The sequence below is a fragment of the Mus caroli genome, chromosome 2 (assembly GCF_900094665.2).
Source record: "Mus caroli chromosome 2, CAROLI_EIJ_v1.1, whole genome shotgun sequence".
Taxonomy (NCBI): Eukaryota; Metazoa; Chordata; class Mammalia; order Rodentia; family Muridae; genus Mus; species Mus caroli.
The window spans coordinates 95,479,476-95,505,086 of NC_034571.1; the positions used below are offsets into that span (position 1 = coordinate 95,479,476).

At 45.1% G+C, this 25,611-nt stretch overlaps 1 protein-coding gene across 2 annotated transcripts in view; it reads right to left on the bottom strand.

Annotated features, from left to right (window-relative positions):
* Positions 1–18,926, bottom strand: part of Ldlrad3 (low density lipoprotein receptor class A domain containing 3) — a 234,620-nt gene extending 215,694 nt beyond the window's left edge. For both annotated transcript variants that reach the window (XM_029474720.1, XM_021156251.2), the window contains exon 1: positions 18,751–18,926. In XM_029474720.1, coding sequence (XP_029330580.1) covers positions 18,751–18,796 — 46 coding nt within the window. In that variant the 5' untranslated portion in view covers positions 18,797–18,926. The remainder of the gene's footprint in view (positions 1–18,750) is intronic.
* Positions 18,927–25,611: the final 6,685 nt, after the last annotated feature.

Here is a 25,611-nt window from a genome sequence, read left to right on the forward strand (position 1 = left end):
AATGTAATTGAGGAAAATATGTAATAAAAATATTAAAAATCAAAAAAAAAAAAAAGAGATAGGGCATCCATTGTACCCAACTATAAGGCTATACAAGTCGCCACCATGGATGGGATTCCATCATGTCCGCATTTTTATTAAAAACGAAAATAAACCCCTGAAACTATGCAACCTAAAAAAAAAAAAAGAAAATGAGATCTACACACAATGGAGTGCAATGCACAGATCCGTCAGGTGCAGACTGGAGGCAAACGATGCTGTGGATTCGGAGACTTTGGGGAGAGGTTTCCATTTACATGATGGGAATAGGCTGGACATGTAAATATGGTTTGAGAGAAATTAAACCAGGAGGAAATAGAGTCAGCTAAACCAAACTGATTTTCATAGCTTGGCAGTTCCCAGGCTTAGATACTGCAAACCAATAAAATAATGGGGGAAAAAAGACACTCCAAAGTCAGGTTTCTTAGCCTAGGTCACCTACTTTTATTTGATAAAACAAGACCTTGCAAAGTGTGCACTCCATTGCTCTGTCACCACTGTATGAAAGACATCACTGTTTTTGTGCTATGTGTGGGTATGTGTGTAGGGTCTGTGTGTGTGTGTGCACATCCCAGGTAATCACCCATTGACGAAGACCCACATAACATCAACAAAATCAACTGAAATAGTCACAAGTGTTACAAGGCAACTACATACACAAATCACCTGGGTCCCTGAAAAGATTCAAAAGCCGCACATCCTAGTGTTAGAAGCATAGAAGGAGCTGGGCGGTGGTGGTGCACGCCTTTAACTTGGGAGGTAGAGGGAGGCGGATTTCTGAGTTCGAGGCCAGCCTGGTCTACAAAGTGAGTTCCAGGACAGCCAGGGCTACACAGAGAAACCCTGTCTCGAAAAACGAAAAAACAAAGAAGAAGCCTCACACTGAACCCCAAAGCTGAGTCTTGGCTGGGAAACACTTAGTTACATTAGATACCAAGAGCATCTGTTCCTCCATTTATGAAATAGAAATAATCCTGTCCCTGCCCCAAAAGGACTATGAGAAGGTTTAGGATTAGCTCCCAACTGACACACCCCTGGTAGGTGCTAAATGGATGCTGGCTCCTGGCTCCCTCTGTCCCTCCCTCTTTCAGTGCATGTTATGCACTCCCATCTTCACAGAGGCCTTCAGTTCCTCTGCATAGTGAGGATCCCCTATACCTCAACTGCCTCTAACCTGAAAATTACTCACCCCACGTTCTTCAACCATGAAATCAGCCTCCTGGAGGACAGTCTATCCACCAGGGCCCAGATATGTGTGTGGTATAAGAATACCCTAGCCCATGACAACAGGTTCTCTCCTCAGCCAACAAGAGCATAAAGTGAAGAAGCAATTCAGCATGTCTTCCCAGGCTGGAAGGATCAGGCTCTATTCTGAGCACGAGCTACAGCATTACTTTCATATTAAAACGTGATTTCTTGGGGGTAGAGAGATACCTCTATCAATAATGTGGCTGCTGAGACATTGAGTTCAATCTCTAGAACCCATGTTTTCAGAAAGCCAGACGTGGGAAGGCAGGCTTATGATCCCAAAGCTGGGAAGGCAGAGACAGGTGGATCCCCAGGGCTCATGGGCCAGGCAGCCTAGGCAAGGTCCAGGCAAGTTCTAATTTAGTGAGAGACCCTCAAAGAAAGGGGTGAAGCCTGAGGAATGGCACCCAAGGCTGGCCACACACACACACAAACACACACACACACACAGACACACACACGAACCTACACACATACCCACACATAGCACAAAAACAGTGATGTCTTTCATACAGCGGTGATGGGGCAATTGAGTGCACATTTTGCATTGTCTTGTTTCATCAAATAAAAGTAGGTGACCCCAGCTAAGAAACCCAACTTTGGGGTTCTTTTTTCCATTATTTTATTGGTTCACAGTATCCAAACCTGGGAACTGCCAAGCTATGAAATCAAATTGGCTTAGCTGACTCTATTTCCTCCTGGTTTAATTTCTCTCAAACCGTATTTACATGCCCAGCCTATTCCCATCATGTAAATGGAAACCTCTTCCCAAAGTCTCCAAGTCCACAGCATCGTTTGCCTCCTGCCTGCATCTGACAGCCTCTCACAGCCAAGAGAAGGCCAACCGCATTTCCCTGAACAGAGCAGCCACCAAAGTAGAGACTTTGTTGAGTAGTCTCGCTTCGCCTCTGTGGTGTCCATCACCAACCACAGCGCAGGGATGAGAGATGAGAAAGCCAAGCCTTGTCCAAGTCTAGGCAAACTGCTGAGCTTCTGAGCTCTGGCCTCCCATGAGGCCTAGCTGCACTCAGCATGGTCCTTTCCTTCTAGAAACCTTAAGAACATGCAAGAAAATCAATTCAACAAAGCACTTCCACAGTCCTGTGACATGGGTCACAGTAGGGGACAGTGAATAAGGAGGTATTCACAGGAGGGCATGTCCTTCCAGTCGAGCCTCGATTGCCCTGTCTCCTTCCAGCAAAATGCACAGATACAACATCCTAGATGCAGTGCATACACTCAGTCCCACACCTGGACTCAGCCCGGGCCAGCCTGGGATTCCATCTTAGCACAACTGTACAGTACCTGAAATCTATGTGCAGTTTCTCTCAACAAACGTTCAGTTACTTAGGCAGGGGGAAGCTGGATTCCAACCACACCCACTGTGCTGCCTTACACGTGAGGGAATAATAAGACATTGTAAAACACCAGTGCTGTCCCAAACAGGCAACTTTAAAGTTAGCAGACGGGGTATGAAGAACTTTATCCAATGCTAAATTCTTCCAGGGACAACAGGTAATAATATTTATATGTATGTTCGTGCGCGCGCGCGCACACACACACACACACACACACACACACACACACGAGCACACAAATATATATGTAGCCTAAAATCTCAGGCTGTAAGGTAGAGCATAATTAGAAATCAAATCCCATAGGATTTAAACTACTCCCCTTAAGGTCTGGGCTTACACACACATACACACACACACACACACACACACACACACACAGAGTTCTCACCCAGTCACTTTAGTTTCTCCTTTGCTCCATCTCCATCTTATTAGTGATTTGATCACATCTAGTTTTAGTTGAATCTCTACCATGTTTTCTCTATCTTTCCAGTACCACTTCCAGTGATGTGGATATTTATTTTGCAAAGCCGATCTTTTACAGTTTTATTTCCTCATATACACATATAAACGTCCTTTCAATAGCGGATGCATCCTGTGCACACAAACCGCTCAAGTCTAAAGAGATTTTCATCCCTTTCCATCCCACTCCGTCCCTAGCTCTCACCTGAAATTAAAACGGAAAAGTCACACAGTCTGCATGACTCCTTTAACGTATATTTATCTCCAAGTCAACACTCTGAGTGTCCCTGGTCGATTGCAAGGACGCATTCATGTATGGGGCACAAAGGGCCCCTAGAACTCAGGAGGTTTTCAGAAGCAGCTGTTGTGCCTCTAAAAGCCAGCACAGACCAACATGGGAGAAACGGTCACTAGCCAATGCCTCCTTAGCATGGCCTCACAGGGATGGAAGGACCAGACTGCAGGATGGAAGGACCTTCAGTAAAGAGAGCATCCTGAGCTGAGCTGTAACAGAGAGCTGCAGAGGCACACTCACTCCACACTGACATCTCAGGACCTACCCCAAACTCTAAACCTGGTCCCCAGGAATTAGTCCAGTTGTGAGACAGAACGTCCTCCAAGGTTCCTCAAAAAACACAATCCTGTGCTCCAAAATTCAGGAGAAGAGAATTTTCTATCTAAAGAGAGAAGGCTACGTTCCACAATGTAGCCTTGCCTGACCGGGAGCTCACTCTGCAGACCAGTCTGAAACTCACAGCGATTCCCTAGGCCTCTGCCTCAAGAGTGCTAAGATTAAAGGCATACGCCACCATGTTTGGCTGACAAATATATCTTTCAAAGTTCATTAACAGCCAGGCATGGTGGCATGCCTATAGTCCCTGCACTTTGAAGACTGATGGAGGAATGAGTTCAAGACAGCCAGGACTGTTGGCAATACCCCATTTCTAGCACGAGGGACTGGGTATAACACCAGCAAGACAGGTTTTTAAAAGAAAATATAAATTTAATTGGAAGATGTTAACACTTGATAAATCTGCGTGACAGGTTATATGGTATTAATCATATAGTGTATATCATTATATACTACATGTAGTGTTTATACTTTATTATATAGTGTTGTATATTAACTATATTATATATCAGAATTTAAAGTAAGTTGAGAATACATGTTTAAAGAACTTACATTACTTTTACAATTCCATATTGATTTAAAAACCATTTACGTCTTGAAAAAAAGCAAAAATAAACTGTAATACAGTATGATACGTTTAGCAGTGCCAAGTGTGAGGTAGAGGTGGCTAAGCTAATGCTTAGCCGGTCATTGAGACGCATGCCTATAATCCCAGCACTCAGGAGGCAGAGGCAGACGGATCTCTGAGTTCAAGGTCAATCTGGTCTATAAAGTGAGTTCCCCATAAGGCTACACAGAGAAACTCTGTCTGAAAAAGAGAAGAAGCAGTAGCAGCCAGTGATCAATTCTAGGTTGGGAGCTGAACACAGAATTACAGCTTCTAGAAAAGAAGACTCACCGACCATGGCTTGGAGGATGCTCAGGAAGCTTTCCCGAGAGACTGCAAACAGCCACAGCCTGAGTTACAGAGACAGAGCAAGCACACTCCCTAGGGCTGCACTAGCGGTTCATAGGTCTGGGAGGCAGCACCTCTTGCCAGCCCAGCAACCCGAATCGCTTTCGACAGCCCAGGAAGAAACAGGAGACGCCCTAGGCAGAACCCTACCTTCATTTTACACAGGTTTGCACCCACACACCCACACATCAGCAAGTCCAGGTGCTTGAGACCTAGCTGCAGATGGATGGAGAGGAGGCAAGCTTACTGCCGCTGCTTCCTGGAGGAGTGTATCTCCACCCTATGCCTAGGTGACACTTCCTCAGTAATCCAGTGAGGGACACACTCAGGATGCAGGGGCCACGGCAGCTCTGTGCAGTTAACAGTGGAGTCTGAGTAAATGCATGTAAGAGAGAATTCAAAATAATAATAAAAAGTCGTGTACTACAAATGGATATTTCAGTCTGCATACACCAATGACTCCATAACATGTTTTCTGGTGATGTCAGAGCCATCTTCCTGTGTGCAAGCACACTTAATAAATGTTATTCACAGAACTACATAATTATCTAACAACAAACTCTTCAAAATATATCTCTCTGGTTGAATAATTCCCTAAAAAATACTTCAAGTGCTTAATCACACACACACACACACACACACACACACACACACACACACACCTTTCTTTTCTGTCCTTGTAACAGGCCCCAAACTGTTCTTGTCATGTCGCTCATAGACACCCCTTGGGCAGCTGCTGGTGCCAGGTTCCCTAAGCCCAGCTCCAAGCTTAATGAGCCTTCTCATCTCATTAGCACGGAGGACGGATTCCCAAAGCTTCCATAGCCAACAGTTCTGCAGATCCAAAGAGCAGGTGTATAGAGGAAAGACCCCTATGGACCAGTGAGTTCAACTGCCCATTCCCAACTGTGGACATTTTACCTCCCACCCATCAATCCTTTGATCTCAACATCACTATTGCCCAAAGCTCAAACATTAAATATATGTATTCTCTAAATAATTAGGGCCTTCTATACACTACCTAACTTAATACTTAAAGAGATTCATCACTCCCATTATTCTCATGATTTCTCACAACTTTTTATGTGGGACGATGAGACTCTTGTTTAATGAACCTGTTGCCACTCACAGTGGCCCTGTTTGGTCTACCTTAGTGTTCACTGCCATGTAAATACTGAACTGATACCATCAAGTCCCCTTGGAGAACGGATTTTATCTCCCTAACTTTGAATTCTATTTCTCCCTCTTGCTTTTTAATCTCCTCTCAGAACATATGGGTGATACTTTTTTCTATGTAAGTGTTAGCAACATTTTGTTTGACATTTAGTTTTATAGCTGATGTATGTATGTATATGTGTATCTCGAATACATATGTATAGGTACAGATATCACCCTTTCCTTCCACCCAACATTGCATTTATTGCTGTGCTTCCTTCCTGGAGTCATTTGTGTAGTTTCACCAGTAAGTTTTTTTTCCCTTTAAATTAGATCAGCTTGTTTAACATTTTTTAAACTAATGATATTTAAATAAAACTGTTTGGCACTTTTGTAAGTGTCTCCCATTTAGTCAGAAAACCATGTGAACCTCTTCCCAGTGGAATTAAGACTCACGGCAGTTTTCATTGCCTATATAAACCTTTTCCACATGGGGCATGCTAGTCCTGTAATGCAGGTATCTAATTTATAGCCTGATCTGAAATTGCTCTAATCTATTTCCTTCACAGCAGCCACCTTTTCTTTGTCTATTTAAGCCAAGGATATCTCTTGTAACGATCCGTACAACTCTTTAAAGATCAATGAGACTGTTCCAAAACCAAGAGGAGAAATAATTTGTCACCAAAGGGCACAGTTGGCTTGGGCAGGTAAATTTCATTCCCCATGGCTTCATCTGGCTCTCTCCCTGATTCATTATCTTCAGAGTTACAGTCACCTCTCCACACTGCCCCCTCCATTGCTTCCTCTAGATGACTTACTGGAAACCCTGTTGCCTGGCTGACATGATGCCAAGCACTGAACCAGGTGTTAGAAAGTACCAGTAAGCTCTTTCTCTTCCGGTCCCATTCGCTGTGGGAGCCGCAGGTTACCGTGCAGACATGGCCAAATCCAAGAACCACACCACACAACCAGTCCCGCAAATGGCACAGAAAAAATGGCATCAAGAAACTAAAGTCACAAAGATACCAATAATCTCTTAAGGGGGTTGACCCCAAGTTCCTGAGGAACATGCGCTTTGCCAAGAAGCACAAGAAGAAAGGCCTGAAGAAGATGCAGGCCAACAATGCAAAGGCAGTGAGTGCGCGAGCAGAGGCCATCAAGGCCCTGGTGAAGCCTCAGGCCATCAAGCCCAAGATGCCAAAAGGCCCCAAACGCAAGCAGCTCACCCTAAGCTTGGGAAGCGGATTTGAAGCTACATGGCCAAGGGTCAGAGGCTCTGCCAACCGAAGCCTAAGGTTCAAACCAAGGCAGGGGTCAAAGCTCCAGCTAAGGCCCAGGTTTCAGCTCCAGCCCAGGCTCCCAAAGGTGCTCAGGCCCCCAAAGGTGCCCAGGCCCCTGTGAAGGCCCCATAGAAAAGGCTCCTGCCAGTGTGAAGACAGACGGACTGCTGTGACACACCTCCCCACACACTATTTGCAGATGACCAGTGTCCTATGCTGTTCTTACAAATAAACTCAGGCAAGATCTGTTAAAAGAAAGAAAGAAAGAAAGTACCAGGAAAAGACATCAAAGAATACAAGGGACCCCACCTGCCTGCCCCATGGAACCCACCTCTGTTCAGGATTTGTTGCTGAGTCATGATTTATGGGTGTTTTCAAGGGATGCTGACATCTAATTACCATCTAATACTGTTTCCAATTTGGGGGAGGAGAAGATGGAGTGTGGAAGGTGGTATGTGTGTGTTTGTGTGTGGGTGTGTATGCATGCACGCGCACACTAAGCCCCTTGTGTGCATACACAGAGGCCAAAACAAGATGCCAGATGTCTTTACCATTTTCTTATTGTCTTGAGCCAGTCTTCCCCTGAACCAGAGCTCAGCATTTCAGACAGGCTGGACAGCCCGCAAGCCCTTGCTTGGCATCTCTTTCTGTTTCTGCTCCCTTCCCCACCCCTTCTCCCCGCATACACAAACACACAAGGCTGGAGTTATGAGCACATGCAGCCATATCTTTTTATATCTTTTGTTTTTGTTTTTGTTTTTTTGGTTTTTTTGAGACAGGGTTTCTCTATATAGTCCTGGCTGTCATGGAACTCACTTTGTAGACCAGGCTGCCCTCGAACTCAGAAATCTGCCTGCCTCTGCCTCCCAAGTGCTGGGATTAAAGGCGTGTGCCACCACTGCCAGGCTCAGCCATATCTTGATCTTCCTATAGATGTCTAGAAGACTTGGGTCTTCCTGAGAGCAAGCACTCTAACCACTGAGCAATCTCTCTACTTTCTATAATCTTTTTGATTGCTCTGATCTGATTTTTTTTTTAAATGAACAACTCCCTTATGTTTTCAACATCCATTAGATTTTTTTTCTTGCAGGATCTTGATCATTGATTTGGGTAACACATGAATTTTAGGAAAGCTAAATCCTTTGGGTTCTGTCATTGCTGCCTTGCCCAGGTTCTCTCCATGTTTATTGTTTCCCTTTAACACTTACCAGATCAGTTCGCTTACATTGATAAAGTCCATTTCCAAGGTACACGTCACGCTTTCCAATTTTATCTCTTCCATGGTGGTTACTGACTTTTCTAGCTTTCCTTCCCTGGGCTCCTGCCAGCAGGGCTCACTGGCCAGTATCATGTTTTTCAATCAAGCTTACAAGGGATGTTTTTATAAATCTGCTTTTGAAACACTGTATTCATCTCTGTTCTGCTTCTCCTTAGCATCGACCATTTCTTATAGCTTTGGCGCTAATGAAATGAATACTCTGCATTGTTAACCGTTCTACCAATTCCCTGCTAACTCTTTCATTTTATTTTTATAATGAAAAAAACAAGTTAAATTTAGAACTTTCCAAACCAAAGGAGAGGCTTCCGCCAAGCCTGGAACTCACAAGTGTGACTAGGGTCCACTCTTCAGCCATCTCCAATGAGTTACAGAGAACACTGCTCTGATTCAAGGTGAAGCCTGATGGAAACTACTCCAGAGGCCCCATCAGAGACACGCGGCCGACATGCCCAGCTAACCTCGCTGGACCTCGAAATAATGAGCAGGGAGGGAGTTCTGATGTTGTAAAGTTAAACACCCTTTATACTTGCATGTCTTCCTGCCAACACACACACAAGTACTCAGTTGCCACCTGGAAACTGGCACCTTGGGTTTATGAGTCTTCTAAATCAAGCTATTCATAAATTCTACTTCCCTCCAGCTCCAGAATAAGCTCCGTGGCTGCCCTCCCTTTTTGTGGCCACTCTCCAGGACAGAGATAGCCTCATCTGCACAGTGTGCTACTTGTCAGAAATCACAGTCGGACTAAGGCACAAGAGAATTCACCCAATGTATCACCGTAGCTTGATGTCACAGGAATCACTAAAATTAGAGTCTGATTCCAGTTTTCAGTTCTCTAGAGACCTTAGGAATGAGAGTTTAGGTCCAGTCTCGTCTGCCCATAACGATCTTTATAAACTAGAAGCAATCATAACTTACAAGTACCACTGCCCACATATCCTCCTCAGTTTGGGGGATGAGGACAGGGACAGAGTTATTAGCATCCTTCTGAAGTACTACATTAAAATGTTACCTGGTACTGTAAATAATATCAACAACCATCAGTTCACAAGCAAAGCCTTCTCCTATAGGGGAAGCGTACACATGGATGCTCAGAGTAGGAAAGTGGCTCTTCTGGAAACTTGAAACTTCTCTTGCTTTTTATATCATTATCATCAGGGCTCTGCTTTTGTCTAGAAAATCTGTTTTTAGGTGTTTTATGCAATGGTCATTTATCTGTGGCACTAACACTGTTTATAAGGTGCATATTGAGAGAAGAAAACGTCCTGGGGCTGGTGAGATCGTTCAATATGGAAAGAAATTTGACAGCAAGACTGATAACCTTGTTGATTCCAGACAGCCAGAGGGTAGAAGGGCAGAACCAATTCCTACCAAGCTGTCCTCTGACCTACACACACACACACACACACACACACACACACAGGGCGGGGGGGAGACAGAGAGACAGAGAGAGACAAAGAGACAGAGAGAGACAGAGACGGACATAGACAGAGAGACAGAGAGCGCTAAAAAAATTCTTAATGCCTTTTGGTTAGTATTCCAAAAAAATATCACTTGCATATCTAACACCATAGCAACTTGTTGTTGCTCTTGATAAGCCACACGTCTGCAAAGGATGACTCAAAAGCCCCCAAAGATAACATCCCCATCCAGGAGAAAGGCCACCCATCCACTTCCACCTTCCAAAACACAAGAACGTGGTCTGGAACAGAATCAGCTGGGGCTTCCTCTCCAACAAGAGAGGTGTGAGCTGACAACGGAGTCCCCAGCAGAAGTGAGACCCTGCACTAAGCGGTGAGAGCTGACAACACTGTCCTCTCACAGAATCCGAGCAGAGGCAAGACCCTACACTTTCATCTTCCAGCAACCATGGGATGAGAAAACACCACGGCCTGAGGTTAGGCCTGAGCACAGGTTAAGGCTGTGACGCTCACAGACCTACATGCCAATCCTGAAACCACTTTCCCTAGTCAAACTCTTAGAGCAGTGACCCCACTTTTTAAAAAAATTCTCTACTTTTTTGAGATTAAAATTACATCATTTTCCCCTCCCTTTCCTCCCTCCAAATCCTTCCACACACCCCACTTTCAAATTCATGGCTTTTTTTTTTTTGCTTAATTACTGTTATAAACATATATGTCTATACATAGGTATTCCTAAATGCATAAATACAACTTGATTGGTCAGTACAATGCTTTGTGTATAGATGTCTTCAAGGCTGACTATTTGGTACGGAATAAAAATCAGTTGGTGTCTCTTCTACAGGGAAGTCTAGTTCTCCTACTCTGCTGTGAGCAGCACTTGCTTGTAGCTCTTTGTATAGGGTTGAGTCCTCTCCGCCCTCCACTTTAGCAGTCTACTGCTGTTGCCCCTGTTCAGCTCAAGTTCGGGCAGTCATATTAATGAGATTTTATGGGTGTAGTTCCTGACATTCCTAGGAGACACAGTCTCACAGCAAACTCCCCATCCTCCGGCTTTTAGAATCTTTCTGCCACCCCACTTGCAATGTTCCCTGAGACTTAAGAGCAGGAGCTGTTTTGTAGAGGTATCCATTCTCTTTCTGTTTCAGAGAGAAGTTCTCTCAATGACGGTGAGACCTACATTTATCTGTGGGTAACTCTAGCACAGTAGTGGTTGTAGGGTCTTCTCCAAGATCTATGACTTCACTAGTTCTGAGCAATTAACTAGGTTTCCAATACCACGCAAAAGTTCCCTTTTGATGAGTGGGTCTTAAATCTAACCAGAAAGCTGTTGGTTACTGCCAAGGTATGTGTACCGCTACTATTCCCTTGGGGTTATCATGCATTGTTATGGCTCACAAGCATCAGAGTTGGTAGAACTGTTGGTTGCCCCCCTCCTTTGGAAGTGTGCACAAAACCTTCTGGTATCATGACAGTTGTTCCTCAGGGAAGGGCTTTCAATTGACCTTATTTTTATTTGGCTTCATCTACAAGATGGCAGAACACACTATCTATCTAAATGTCATATATAAGAAAGATGTTAGTAAAGCTGTATTGAAAAGGATGAGTAGGTAGATAAGAACTAGAATAAAGGCAGCTAAGAACACCTTTGACTTTGTAACAGCTAAGACAGGATGAGCGCAAGGGCCAACAGCATGACAGACACGGCTGTGATTTACTGACCTGGCCTGGGTGAACTTGGCTATGGTGATCTGTATGTTATCATTTTCATCAAGTTCTGAACTGCCTGGGTTGAGGATGCCTATTGTTTAAGATATCTCTCAAAAGAGGACACTAGAATATGGTATTGGAATAAAAAATGTGAACATGGGGGCTGGAGAGATGGCTCAACAGTTAAGATCACTGGCTGCTCTTCCAGAGATCCCGGGTTCAATTCCCAGCCCCCACATGGCAGCTCACAACTGTCTGTAACTCCAGTTCCAGGAGACCTGACACCTGCACATAGACATGCATGCAGGCAAAACACAAGTGCACATAAAATAAAAATAAATCATTTTTTTAAAATATGAACACAAAGAGACTGGGATGAGGCAAATGGGTAATAGTGAAGTGAATATCACTGAAAAAGAATGCGGGCAAAGCTCTTTTTTCTTGGTAGGTAAAAACCAAACATTTAGAAACTTGATAGAAAATGATGCTCCCAGATGGCTGCAGACACATCACCCTGGGCTTAGAAGACAGGGCAGAAGGATAAGCCACGCAACACAGCATGGCTGACAGAAACTACTGAATCCTCCTGAATACCGAAGATGTGTCCAATGGAAGCAAGTGACCTGCCCAAGTGGCTCAAAGTAAAACTGATAGCAATATAAGAAAGCAAGAAGAAAGATAAGCTACAACCCCAGACAGGCACAAACTCACTGAATCCTGCCCATGTGTACCTGTGTATTTATCAATTAATCCAGGAATCTTCAGATGGTCCACAGCAGTTACTCGGGGGTAGGGAGAGAAAGGTGAAGGGAAGATTTAACATCTCATTGTCATACGTCTATACTGTCTTAATTCTGAGCACAGGTATTCTGGTGATATTTTAAGGACATAACAGCAAAATATGCAATGCTTGGCATCCTGCCTGAGAGAGTGGACCTTCAGTGAGGGAGGCTTTTCCTAGTCTCCTCAGCATCACAGAAGAAGCAAGAAACATGACACAGAGTCCCAGGCCTTGAGCAATTTACAACATAGTAGGATTAGTGGTTCGTCAGCTCAGGAAATATGAAAGAAAGGTATATACCGCGTGCCCTCGGAGTCCACCCACATCAAAGTGTGTGGAAATGGGCTGGGATGATGGCTCTGTGGGTAAGACTCCTTCTCTGAAAGCCTGAGGAGGTGAGATTACATATTAAGCACCCACTGGACAAGCAGGTATGGCTGCACTTGTCTATAACCCTAATCGGGATCGCTAAAGGAGGATGTCCTGAGTTCACTGGCCAGCCATCTGGGCTAAAACAGGCATCATTTAGTTCAGAAGAGACCCTGTCTCAAGGTAGTAAGACAGAGAGTGATAGAGGAACATACAACGGCCTTCTCTGGCCGCCCCATGCACATTCACCCAGATGCACACAGTTGCATGCATCACATCACACGTGGGCACAACACACCATACACACTGTAGGAAAAAATGCATCTCTTGAGGATATATAAATATATACAGACTTCCTGTCATTATTCCCTAGAAAATTTAGTATAACAATTACTCATACAGTGTTTACACTGTAGTCAGAATTGTAAGTAGAGGTTAATTAAAGTACACAGGAAATGCATTAAGTTATATACAAATACAACTTATGTCATTTTATAGAAAGGATGTGTGTATCCATGGTGTTTAAGTGGGGTTCTGGAACCAGTCCACAAGGATGTCAAGCAACACACACACACACACACACTTTTAACCAAACACTAGTGTCCAACAGTCACAGAAATTACTCAAATCCCACAAAGCTGAGGCTTTAGAAGTCTTAAAACACCAACACATATATTACCTACAAAGCTAAAGGAATGAGCTAGGATGTGTGTTTTCCAGCTGTCCTGAATCCATGCTTGCAACAGCATCGTGACTTCTGTGCAGCACTGTCCCCACTGACATCCAGACTCCAATATCATTGACACTAAGAAATGTCTCTGAGGCACCAATGGCAGAAAGTGCTGCTATCATGCCCCAGATCATAGAAAGATCAGCAAACTCAGATTCACTCATAGATCCTTTTGTTCTCCATTGGCAAATAGCAAGTTGTGCATGGTTTCGTACTCCTAAGCACAACACAGTAGTGGTGTGTGCAGGCACTGAGATCACACTACTGGACACATGAATGCGGCTTAAGAATAATTTTCTCGTTACTCAAAAGACAAGAAGGAAATGGGTAGCTGCATGCTTGAGAAACCAGAGCTCCTCAGTAGAGAAGGCTTTCAAAGAGTGCATGGCTAAGACAAATGTGCCTGGTCAGAAGCCCCGCATTCCCATCTGGGAACCTACTTTCTTCATCCTGCAGGTTCAAGCATCAAAGGAAGCAGGAGCTCACCAGTTATATGGCTCATCTGAAGAGAAGAGGAAGGAAAAGACCTCAAGGAAGTCTGGAGACCAAAGAAAAGGACGGCTGTGGGGGAAGAGTCTTAAAGGAACTTCAGTGTATAAAGCCACACAGAATGGAACTTTAAAGGGACTTCAGAGTATACAGCAAAAACTTCAAGAAACCACCTCGCCATGAGCATAGATAATTTCCCAGCAATATGCAGAACTGTCCCAAGTTGTACAGGCTTTTGATACTGGAGAAGGACTCACGGAGAGGGAAGGAAGCTGAGAACCACAGCTCTATGGAGTGGAGGGAGGGGACTTTCAGTTTAAGATTTCAACAGTTCTCAAGACAAAAAACCAGGCAAGACGTTCTCTTTCATCCTGCAGGCTCTGAGCACAGGAACAGCCCAAGCTTAACACTCATGGAGCCAGGTAGCTTTTGGTGTCAATGTCTCTCCCGGGGGAGCTGAAGCTGCAATCAAAAGTTCCAAGTGTTTTTCCTACAGCACGAGGGGAAAGTGAGAGGGAAGAGGTCCGCACCAAGGGCGTGTTAGTTAAGGGTGTATTTTTACATCTTTGAACTTGGGTGGATTCAGATGCATAGAGGTAAGTAGAATGAAGTAGAATGTAATCCAGCAAAGATCTTTAGGGTGGGCAGGAACAATGCTCAAGAGGAAGAGCTGGAAGGTTGGCACCCAGCTAACTACATGGGAGCTTTTCAAGTTGGTAGGAACCAGAGAGATGACCGATTATTACCATACATGGGACAGTCTATACAACAAACAACTAATTCACTCTAAAATGTCAGTGGCTCTAAAGGCCAAGAAACCCTAGACTAGACTAACCTCACTCCTGGAAGCAGCAATGGGAACCCTCACAGTCCTAATTTTCTTCAATGAGCAGTTACAGCAACTCTAGAGTCTTCTCATTCTGCTGAGCAATATTAAACACCTAGCAAATGATATGACCAGCAAATGTTGCAATTTCAAAGTACATGGCCACCCTCCCAGCAAAAAGAATAGAGAATTCTCTCCTTAGCAGCCGAGAGAGTAGACTATTCACAGTCATTCCAATGCAAGAAAGGTGCAGCCTTTAAAACACTTTGTTGGTCACTGGGTAGAAGACAGCTCAAAGAAAGAGAGAAAAGACGAAGGAAGGAAGGAAGCTTCGAAGGAAGGAAGGAGCTTCAAAGGAAGGAAGGAGGGAGGGAGGAAGGGAACTCAACAGCCATAAGCATATTTGTCCCTGAAAGTATCCCATAATTAATACAACTCCAACCCTCTAAGATGTGTACATAGCACATCTTCTCATTTATATTTATACAAAATGATAAACATATAAGAAAAGTTAGAAACACAAATATAGAGCCCAACCAGTAAGCACCCTAAGGTTGGTACTACTGAGATCAGCAGTAGTGTCTGGCCTAGAGTGTCTTCTTGTCAATCTTGCATCACCTTCATGCATGGGAGAGGTGAGGTTCTGAGACAACCCTACATCTCCACATAAAGACTGAGATTTATTGGAACTCTTCTCCATGAACACTTGTGAGCTCTTCAGGGACCACTGAGTTCAGGGTGTTATCCATAAAATGAACAGATTTGAAGAAGTAAAGGGCGGCCATGGGCAAACTCTGCGATGGTTGTTCTAAAATCACAAAAGTCTCTGGCAGAACAGACACGGTAGCAATTTCCATCAAGTCGGTATTAGCAAGAGAAGCCAGGAAAGGGTTCTGAGAAAAGCCTGGGTTAGAATCTAGGTTCCATTGACACCACGGTGCCCTGGAGAGTCATCAGTCCCTTGGGAACCACGGAATGACATGCTGCCTGCTCCTTGCTACCTGAGCTCTGGAAAAAGTGGAGGAGGTCAGTTGTTTTCAGTGGCAAGATGGACATCTCAAGTAGTGACTTGGGCCACACAACCTGGAGTCCCCTAATCTCCCTATGCATAAGGACAAGGCTTTTTTTATACAGTATCATCAAATTGCATAATTTCCTGATCTGAAATTCTCAACTGTTTCAGAACTGTTGGACTTATGAATGACTTAAGAATGCCCCACTTAGCCACGGGGCATTTCCCTAGCTAGAGTGAAACCCTCCTTTATTCCCAACATCACAGGAATAGGGTGGGTGGGTCCTGTAATCTCAGTACTTGAGCAAATTTCAGGAAGACAGCCTCAACTACATATCTAGCTCAAGGCTGATAGTTAGAGGCCAGCCTGGGTTACAGAAACTCTTCATCAATAAACCAAAACAGAAACAGCATCAGCCAAACAGTGGTGGCAACACACAAGCCCACTACTAACTTACCCTGCATAGGGTAGGGTTTAAGACCAGAAATTAACCAACTTGCCATTCAAATCTCCATCCGCTTCCTCCTCCACAGAAATTAAAAGCTCGATCTAGTGGGCTATCAGGAAAACCAAAAACCAAAACAAAAGCCACCTCACACCCCAGGAGGGAGCCCCAAAGACAATCCTTTGAAGATGAAAAGGAACAAGGTGTGTTTATTTGTACTTCTGAGCAGTCTCATCTACCCCGTTGGGCGGGGCGGGGCTAGGCTAGGCTAGGCTAGGCTAGACTACTTGCAACTACTCAGTTAGTTAAAAAAAATAAACAAAACCCACCCACTGCTCAGGAAGCAGATCCTTCAAGAAGAAAAGGTTAACAGGCACACTGCTTCGAGTAGGAGGAGGGGAAACCAAGTCTCTTCCCTGAGGAGGTGGTCAGGGGTCTTACCAAAAGCTAGCCAGAGGAGAGGACGCACCAACCAACCACTCATTTTCACGCCCCCTTTAGAATTATCTAAAGACTCACACACTTAAACCCAGGACGTGCAGCATCCAGGTGCCAGAAAATGGGGCATCAGACAAAGTGATGTAACGCTGAAGTGATCTGCGCTGCTAGACAGGATACATGAGAAAATAGTAACAGCCACAATCTTAAAGGCCCAAGACTTGGACTTAATACTCAACATGGACTTAATACTCAACTCAGAGCCAAGGTTTACTCTACAGGAAACCTTCCAAAGTCCTGGGCTCTACAACCTCTCTGGTATTAGCAACTTTTCAGGGAAGGATTGAGTACTAGGAAGCGAGAGCTGGCTCAACAACCAACCCTTGTTTCCTACAACACTTGGTTCAAGACATAGTTCCCACTTAAAAGATGATCCTTAGTGTAACAGGGAAAGGCTTCAAGCCACCTAAACGTCCTAAAGCAAGTTCAGTAATCCAAAGCCACAGCTAACTTCAGCCAAGGAACACTGGCGGTCCCTCCCCTACCCCAACTATGGCTCACAGTGACTACTGCACTTCCTTGCTCTATGGTATACGTCCACAGGCATATTAAATAACCATTGCTGACAGGGAGAAACATATAATTTTTTGTGAACTCAACTCATGCGACCCAGTACAACAAGGAGATGTGATAATTAGTGTCCACTGGTCCTAAGCAGAGAACACACAGAAGAGCCAGCTGGGGTGTTACCAAGGGACATGCCATTGCTATGTGAATTAAATGTGTGAATCCGGGCAGATCTTCATGTCTGAGATGCCCTGGAACTGAGCCTGCTCTAACAACCTCCAAATAACTTGCACCTGCTTATAGCTGCCTAATTCACTTTGCCCTCCCCTCCTTCTCCACACCCCCCTCCAATCCCCATAACTCCAGACAAACAGAACACAAACCCTCAGACTTGGTTTTTAAAAAAACCTATGGCAGCCACAGGAGCCTCACTGGAAACTGAGCAAGCCCACAAGACCTTTAAATGGAGTCTCAGAGGAGTGGGGATGATGGGGGAGGGGGAGGTCCCGCTGGCCAGCCATTTGAGAGGATGCACAGGACAGGCAACATCTAGGGAGGGTTGCTGGACATCTGCAAGGGGTAGCTCAGAAAGGTTTTGACTTCCGCACAACAAACACAACGCAGCAGCCAAGTTTTCTGGAAGTATTTGGAAAAATCCGACATAAATTAGACGTGTGAATGATATGGCCACAGAGCATGAAATCTTCAGTAAAGAAAGTTCTGTGAGCATCAGCTGCCCAGAAATAAGCATCAGGGGCCAAGGGCGGGCAGAGCTGAGGAGGGGCTGCTGACAGCTGTGGCCAGCGGGCAGAGGCTGAGGGGAAGGGCTCCAAGCTGGAATTCGGAGCGTGCCCACATCAGCAGAAAAGTTCCTGGGAACAGCACTCTGTCTGGGAGGGACCCTGCGGGTCTCAGGATGCACGCGCTCTGAGATGCAGGGACCAACGGCCGTTTAGAGGAAGCCCCGGTCCTCTTTTCCTTCCCGGCTCCCCGAAGGTTAAGGCATCTTCGACAGACGACAGAAGTAAAAGATCTGCTCCCAGGATGAGCGAATGATTTCCATGTCCATTCCCTACTGCATCTCGCTATTCCCAAACCAGACACGGTCCAGGGAAGAAGAGAAAGGAAGCTGGGATGCAGATGCGGAGAGAGCGTGGATGGGAAACTGAGGTAGGAAAGTGTATGTTAAAGGCTGAGGGAGCTGGGGAAGACCCGAAATCAAGAGTGGAGTCCTCTCTTTCCCTCCTCGGTTCCCAGCACACAGAGCCACACTCGAACTACGCCCAATCCGGGCGGCCGCCCGGCTCTAGGGAGCCGGCGCCGCACAAAGCTCCGCCCGCGCACACACACGACAACAGCACCCGGTGCGCCGGCCCACACAATAGCGCGGCGCGCGCCCCGCCGCGGCCCCTCGCAGGGTCCCGGCCAGCCCGGCGCCGGGGTCCGCCCTTCGCGCACACCCACGCCCGCAGCCCAGGCCCGCGCGCGGAGCAGGGACGATCGAGGCAGCCCCCGCGCCCGGCGCTCGGTGAAGCGCGTCACGCGCCCCCCACTCACCCGCGGTGCTGCTCAGCAGCAGGCACAGCGGCCCCAGCAGCCACATGGCGCGGCCGCCGCTCCGCTGCCCAGCGACGTTGCTGCCCCGCGGCCCTCGGTCAGACCCCGCCTCTCGGCGCCGGCCACGCCCTCTCGCCGGCCCAGCCACGCCCCCGCCCTCCCAGGCCAGAGAGCTCAGCCAAGTTCTGCACGCTCACAGTTGGATGTGGCCGCCGGAGCTCTCCTCCACCGTCCAGGTTACAAAGGTCCGGCGGATCCAGTTTTTGCTGCCTCAGGGGTCAAATCGCGAGGAATTCTTAACTGCCCCGGCTCTACTCTCGGCCGGTTTCCCTTTCTTCCTGCATCCTGCGGGGATGAGAGAGTCACCATCTCCCCAGAGCCTAGATGGAAGAAAAAAGTTTGAAGAACCGGTTCTTAGAAGAAAACTTTTTTTCATTGTTGACAGTGAAATACGACCACTTCTTCTCAAACTCCAAAATGCACCAGGCAGGCTTGGCGACCCCGTTAAAAAGCTCACTTCAACTCAACAGGTCTGCATTTCTAATAAACTGGGGAGTGATTCTCAGGATGGTGGTTCCTGGAGCCACTGGAGGAGCAGAGAAGACATTTCATCCTGAGATCTAAGAACACTGAGGAGAGCATGAGCTTCAGAGAGTTTTAAATCCCCAAAACTTTATGCAATTTCCATTGTTTGGGCATTATACACATTTTTTAAAATAAGGAAAACCTATTATCATGGAGCTGAGGAGATGACTTAGCAGTTGAGAGCAATTGACCTTCTCCAGTTAGACCTTCAAATGAGCCCCCAGCCCCAGTGGAAGCCATGATTGCCTGAAGTCCATGTGCTCCTCTAAGCTGCATCTAGGATACTAACCAAAAGACTGAGTGCATTCTCTGGGTTATTGCTTTCACCAAAAAGTCTTTTGTTACAAGGCAATAACATTACTATTCATGGCATTACAGCAAACACTGACCAGAGCAGCTGAATCTCTCTTAGCGTCCTCCAGAAAGCTGCAGGAGGATGGCACTAGGCAGTGTCTGCTTCAGGTATGGCGCTCTCAGGGTCACACTTAACCTTCACAACAACCTCTGAAGACAGACAGAATGTTTCTGTGACACAAATGAAGACTCTGGGGCTCAAAAAAAGAAAAGAAAAAAGAAAGAAAGGAAGGAAGGAAGAGAAAACATTCTCAACAGCCACCCATCAAGTTACTTACCACCGTGAACAAGCCCAGTTCATAAGACCATAAGACACAGAACTTATCTGCAGCTTCAAAGATGATGTGGCCACTGGATTTGAGCTATGATCATGGAAATGCTCAACAAAGAAAAGTTAATTTCAGCGTTTAGTACAATTCTACTCCCAGGAAAAGATTTCTGGGTTGCAGGTCCCACTCCCCAAAGCCGCTGAGCCTGAGAGTTTTCCCTGCTGGAAATTAAAGTCATTCTTTAGCTGTTGCTGAGTTTGTGTGTGTGTGTGTGTGTGTGTGTGTGTGTGTGTGTGTGGTGCATGTATTCGAGTATGTGAACATAGTGCGGTGTGCGAGTGTGTAAGTATGTGTGTGAGTGTGTGTGAGAGAGTATGTGTAAGCATGTGTGTATGTGTGAGAGAGAGAGTGTGTGTGCATGTGTGTGTGGAGAGAGAGAGAGAAAACTCTTGTGTTTAAATTGTCAAGCTAACACTGCTGGGAAATGACTTCTTGTAATTCACATTTAATGTAGTCATAGGATTTCAGGAGAGAAATTGGCTTATGTCTGCTAACAAATATTTTGCACTATCCAAAATTATAGAAATTTTACCCTCCACTTTTTAAAAAATTATATATACACACATATATATGTGTATATATATTGTGTGTATATGTATGTGTGTGTATATATGTATGTATATATATATGTGTGTGTGTGTGTATATATATATATATTCAGACACACCAGAAGAGGGCGTCAGATCCCATTACAGATGATAGGAAGCCACATGTGGTTGCTGGGAACTGATCTCAGGACCTCCGAAAGAGCAGTCAGTGCTCTTATCTGATGAGCCATCTCTCCACCCCAGCCCCTTACCCTTCACTTTGTATGACTCGAAATTTGTTATTTATTTTATATTGCTCCTTGAATCAAGTTGTATGTTCCCTTAACAATGTAATTTCTCACGCCTGTGGCCAGTCCTGAAACCAAAGAACAAGTACGGGAGTAGGGGCAGTAACCTGCAGTTTATCAAGAGAACAACCCCTTGCACAGTTTTGTCATAGATATATTTCTACTTTTTCTTTCCTTAGGAGTTTAGGGACTCATTATGAGTGCAGGGTATAGTAAGGGTTTCTATTGCTGGGTTAAATCTCATGACGAAAAGCAGCTTAGGGAGGGAAAGATTTACTTCTGTTTGGTCATCCTGATCACAGTCCATCATGAAGGGGCAGGAGCTGAAGCAGAGGCCTTGATGGATCTCTGCTCCTGCTTGCCTCCTCCTCGTAGCTTGCTCAGAGCTTCTTTACAGCTCAGGACCACTTGCATGGAAGTGGCATGCCCCACACCCACACCTCCCAGCATTGACCACCCATATCAAGTAATCAAAAGCAAAATGGCACTACAGACTTGCCTACAGCAATCTGAAGGAGGCATTTTCTCAACAGAGAGTCCCTCTTCCAAATGACTCTTGCTTGTGTCTAGTTGACATAAAACTAACCAATAGTGTATATCCCACCCATCAGCACTGGACAAGAAGAGAGTATTGTCTTTGAAGTTTACAGACCTCCAGTGTAGAATATGGTACCCTTAAGCTGAGCTTCATTTGATTGCAATAAGCACTTGTATTGTGGTTACTCTGAATGGCTGGCGCTTTAAACATAATATGCAAAGTAGATTTTAAAGACTGAGTACCAAAAAGAACATGAAAAGGCAACAATTTTACTTTGATCACATGGTAAATTTTAATATTAAAACATATAGGCCTTTCATCACTTTATTTAAATGTAGCTAAGTTGACAAGACGGCTCAGCTGACAAAGGCACTGGCTGCCAAGCATCATGACCTAAGTTCAATCCCCAAACCCCTCATGGTAAAAGGAGAGAACTAGGTCCTGTAGGCTGTTCCCTGATCTCCACGTGTGGACTGTGGTGTGCGTGTGCGTGCGTGTGCGTTCGTGCATGTGTGTGTGTGTGTGTGTGTGTGTGTGTGTGTGCATATGCATGTATGTGTGCTGTGTGTGTACATACATGATGTTTTAAAAGTGTAACTACTAGAAAACTTTAATTCTCACTCTGTGGTTTATGTACAGGCCTCACAATGCATTTCTCTGGAACAGTGCTGATGTAATGCTTTTATTTCCCATGTCAGCACATGACCCCTTTGGGTTCCTTGTTTTGTAGCCGAATGAGTCCTCTTGAAGGTCACTGAATTAAAGAACTTGCCCCCACCCGGTTTCTCCATCTCACTAATTCTGCCTCCAAGACCTCTTGACCTACTATTACAGACATCAAAGTCCACTGACATGAAAGTCATTTTAATGTCATAATTTCTGTATTACAAACACCCCCACAGAGTCAGGAAGCAGAGGAAGGATAAAATGAATTGAGAAGAAAGGAACCATCTTTTTCAACCACAAGAACATTTTGCACTTGAATTCAAAAAAAGAAAAAAACCACAAAATTGAATGCCCTCTCCATTTCAGTGGGGATGTTTATGAAGTAATTAGCTAACAAACCAGAAGTCACACGAGAGCCCCAGTTAGTGACAAATGGCAGGGAACACATCCTGTATGCCCAGTGCTGTTTCTCTTCTGCAGGTAACAAACTCATTCATAAGCAAACACGTACAGTCAGCCTTAAAGAGAAGCCTCCTGAAAACATTGTGGAAGGAGAGTAGATTTATATTTTTAATCTGACATTATTGGAGCATTTCTCCAGAACTATGAAAACCCCACTTTAATAATTTAAATTGTTTTTCTCAGTATTGTTCAGTCTACTTCTTTTAAACACTCTTCATTTTGAGCTAAATTCTTTGGGCTTGATTGATTTTTGCGTTTAAACGTTTAATTTCAGGTGCTGTTTGATCGCTTAATCTGGGATTGGTGCTGTGTGGGTGGTAGTTCAATTGTGGAGGAGGAAGGAGACTTTCGTTGGTGGTGGGGGTTTTTTGGGGAGGTTGTTTGTTGTTTTTGTTGTTGTTGCTTGCCAAGCTTTTAGCAAATTGCCATGCCCAGTGTGGAAGAAAATGTTCAAAGAGGACAGGGAAGGGAAATTATTTTACAATGTTCAGGACTCTTCAAAGCTATAGGGTAAAAACACAGTAGAACTAAATAACACCAGTTGCTTCTGTTAGACCTTCACAAAGACTCCTTAAAAGTAGCTAGAATTGGTGCCAAGGAGATAGCTCAGTGTGTAAGAGTGCTTGAACTTAGTTAGTCACGCAAGTCTGAAATACATAAGGGAGTCAAGGCAGGTGGATCTCCAGAACTCACTGGCCAACAGAGACTGCTGATAACTGTCTTTTCAGAGATTCCATCCTATGGGGAAGCTCTTTACACAGGAAGGTAAAGAACTCAAAATAGCTTCAGGAAGTCCCTGAAACTGACTAGATTCACTAGGCCCCCTAAGAATAGTATTAATGGCTAAGAATATCCCTCAGACACAAGAAAGCTGAGCTGCAAAGAAGACTCACAGACCAGAAGAGTTGCCTGGGAGAAGCAGAAACCTGCCCAGCAGCCCAGAAGGGGTTTAGAAGCTGGCAACAAAGGCACCTGGAAAAGACATTCTTCAACCTGTTGAGCTGCCAGCCAGCTGTACAGTGAGCTCCAGGTTCCCAGTTTGGGGATCTGTCACCCATTCTGAGGTGGACTTTGTCAATGTGCCTACCTGTATTTGAGTCATTTCTGCCCCAGTAAGTAACCCCTCACCCACATTTCTGTAAATAAACCTTTCACTAAGTTGGACTTCAGTCATATTTGTGCTTTGGTCAGTTGAGGGCTCTCTGTCTGGGGTAAAGAGATGTTGTGTCTTCTCTCTCTCTCTCTCTCTCTCTCTCTCTCTCTCTCTCTCTCTCTCTCTTTCTTCCTTTCTTTCTTTCTTTCTTCTATCAATCCCTAAGTTCAGACCCCTGCACATCTATGTCTGGGTTGCCTCAAACACCTCTGATCTGGACTTCTGTCCCACTGAATCTTCATAAGACTTCCAGGGCTCCCCACTGCCCAGAGGACAAGTTCAGATAATTTAGCTTGGTATGTTCCTCGTGAGCTGCTGCTGAGGCTAAGGATTATGGGAATAGGAATGAGATCAAGGTTACAAATAAAAACAGAGTATTTGGCAGGAACATTTGGCCAGGTTAGGGGGTTGTAGGTTCTATTCTACCAGTGATGGAAAGTCACAGATGGTCAGGTTCAAACAGGGACAAGAGCAGATTTACATAATGTTTGAAAGCAAGAAATCTGGAATCACTCACAAAGCCTGACTATACTACTTCATTGTATGCCCTTGGGTACTTAGCCTTAGCCTTAGCCTATCTATCTATCTATCTATCTATCTATCTATCTATCTATCTATCTATTACCTATCTAACTCTATATCTGCCCCCTTTCTATTGTGTATGTGTGTTCATGTGTGTTTATGTTATATGCATATGTGTGCACACATCTGCATTTGTATGTGGAGGGTAAAAGTTACTAGCCATTGTCTTCCTCAACCACTTGCCTCCTTTGTATTTGAGACAGTTTCTCATTGATCCTGGAGCTCCTGATTTGACCACTGTCTGGCCAGCAAGCCCCAGGGAGCCTCCTGTCTCCATCTTCCCAGAGCTAGGATTACAGGCAAGTGCCACCACAAACATCTTTCTACCAAATCCAGGTCCTCATGTCTGTGCAGCGAGCATTCTTCAAACTGAGCCATCTTCACAGCCCTAGCCTTTATGAACCTATTTTTCTTATACTTATAAAATGTAGGCTGCCAGGTGTGGTGGCACACGCCTTTAATCCCAGCACTCGGGAGGCAGAGGCAGGCGGATTTCTGAGTTCGAGGCCAGCCTCATCTACAAAGTGAGTTCCAGGACAGCCAGGGCTATACAGAGAAACCCTGTCTTGAAAAACCACACAAAAAAATGTAGGCTGAGACCTCCTGCAAGACAGACTTGGCTATGAGATGGGAATGAGGTGCTTAGCATACCACTTGTTCCATAACACCCACCTCCAAAATTAGAGCTAGCATGAATGACTCCCATGCTGCCATGGTTCTCAGAGAAGACTTTCACAAAACCCTTAGGACCAAGTTTAGTCCATTCCCATGTGCCTTTGTAACATGTGTCTGTGAAACTCAGGAGTCCACCTTGGGTTTCTTTCATAAAGCTTCATGAAATGTCAAAGGAATAAAACAGTACAGCTGGAAAAATAATAAGCAGCCAAAAATGAGCCCAAGTTCCACCAGAAATAATAATTCCAGGAAACAGAGCTACATACACAAAAGGGAATACACTCCAGGATACACATCATAAAGCCACGTTGGCCAAGTGTGTGGCCTGATGGCCAAGCCAGGAGAGTGATGGAATGTAAAACGGAATTGGAAGTTGGACATTTACCCCGTGCAAGTCCATCTGGTGAGGTGTGCCAACCCACCCAGCAACAATCGAGTTACAGCCACATAAACATGAGCGCCATCGCTGTGAAAATCCAGAGTAATTGCAATGAAAATTTCCAAGGTGGAAGAGATCGGGCAGTGGTAATGCTAGAAGCTATGTGTGTAGGCCAGTTGGCTTAGAGCTCACAGCCTAGTGCCAGCAAAGGCAAAGTCAAGGCCAATGCTGGGCTAAGCCATTGGCTCTAACTGTGAGGAAGAGCTCCAGGTTCACAGGATGAGTAGAATCTTAGTCCCACTC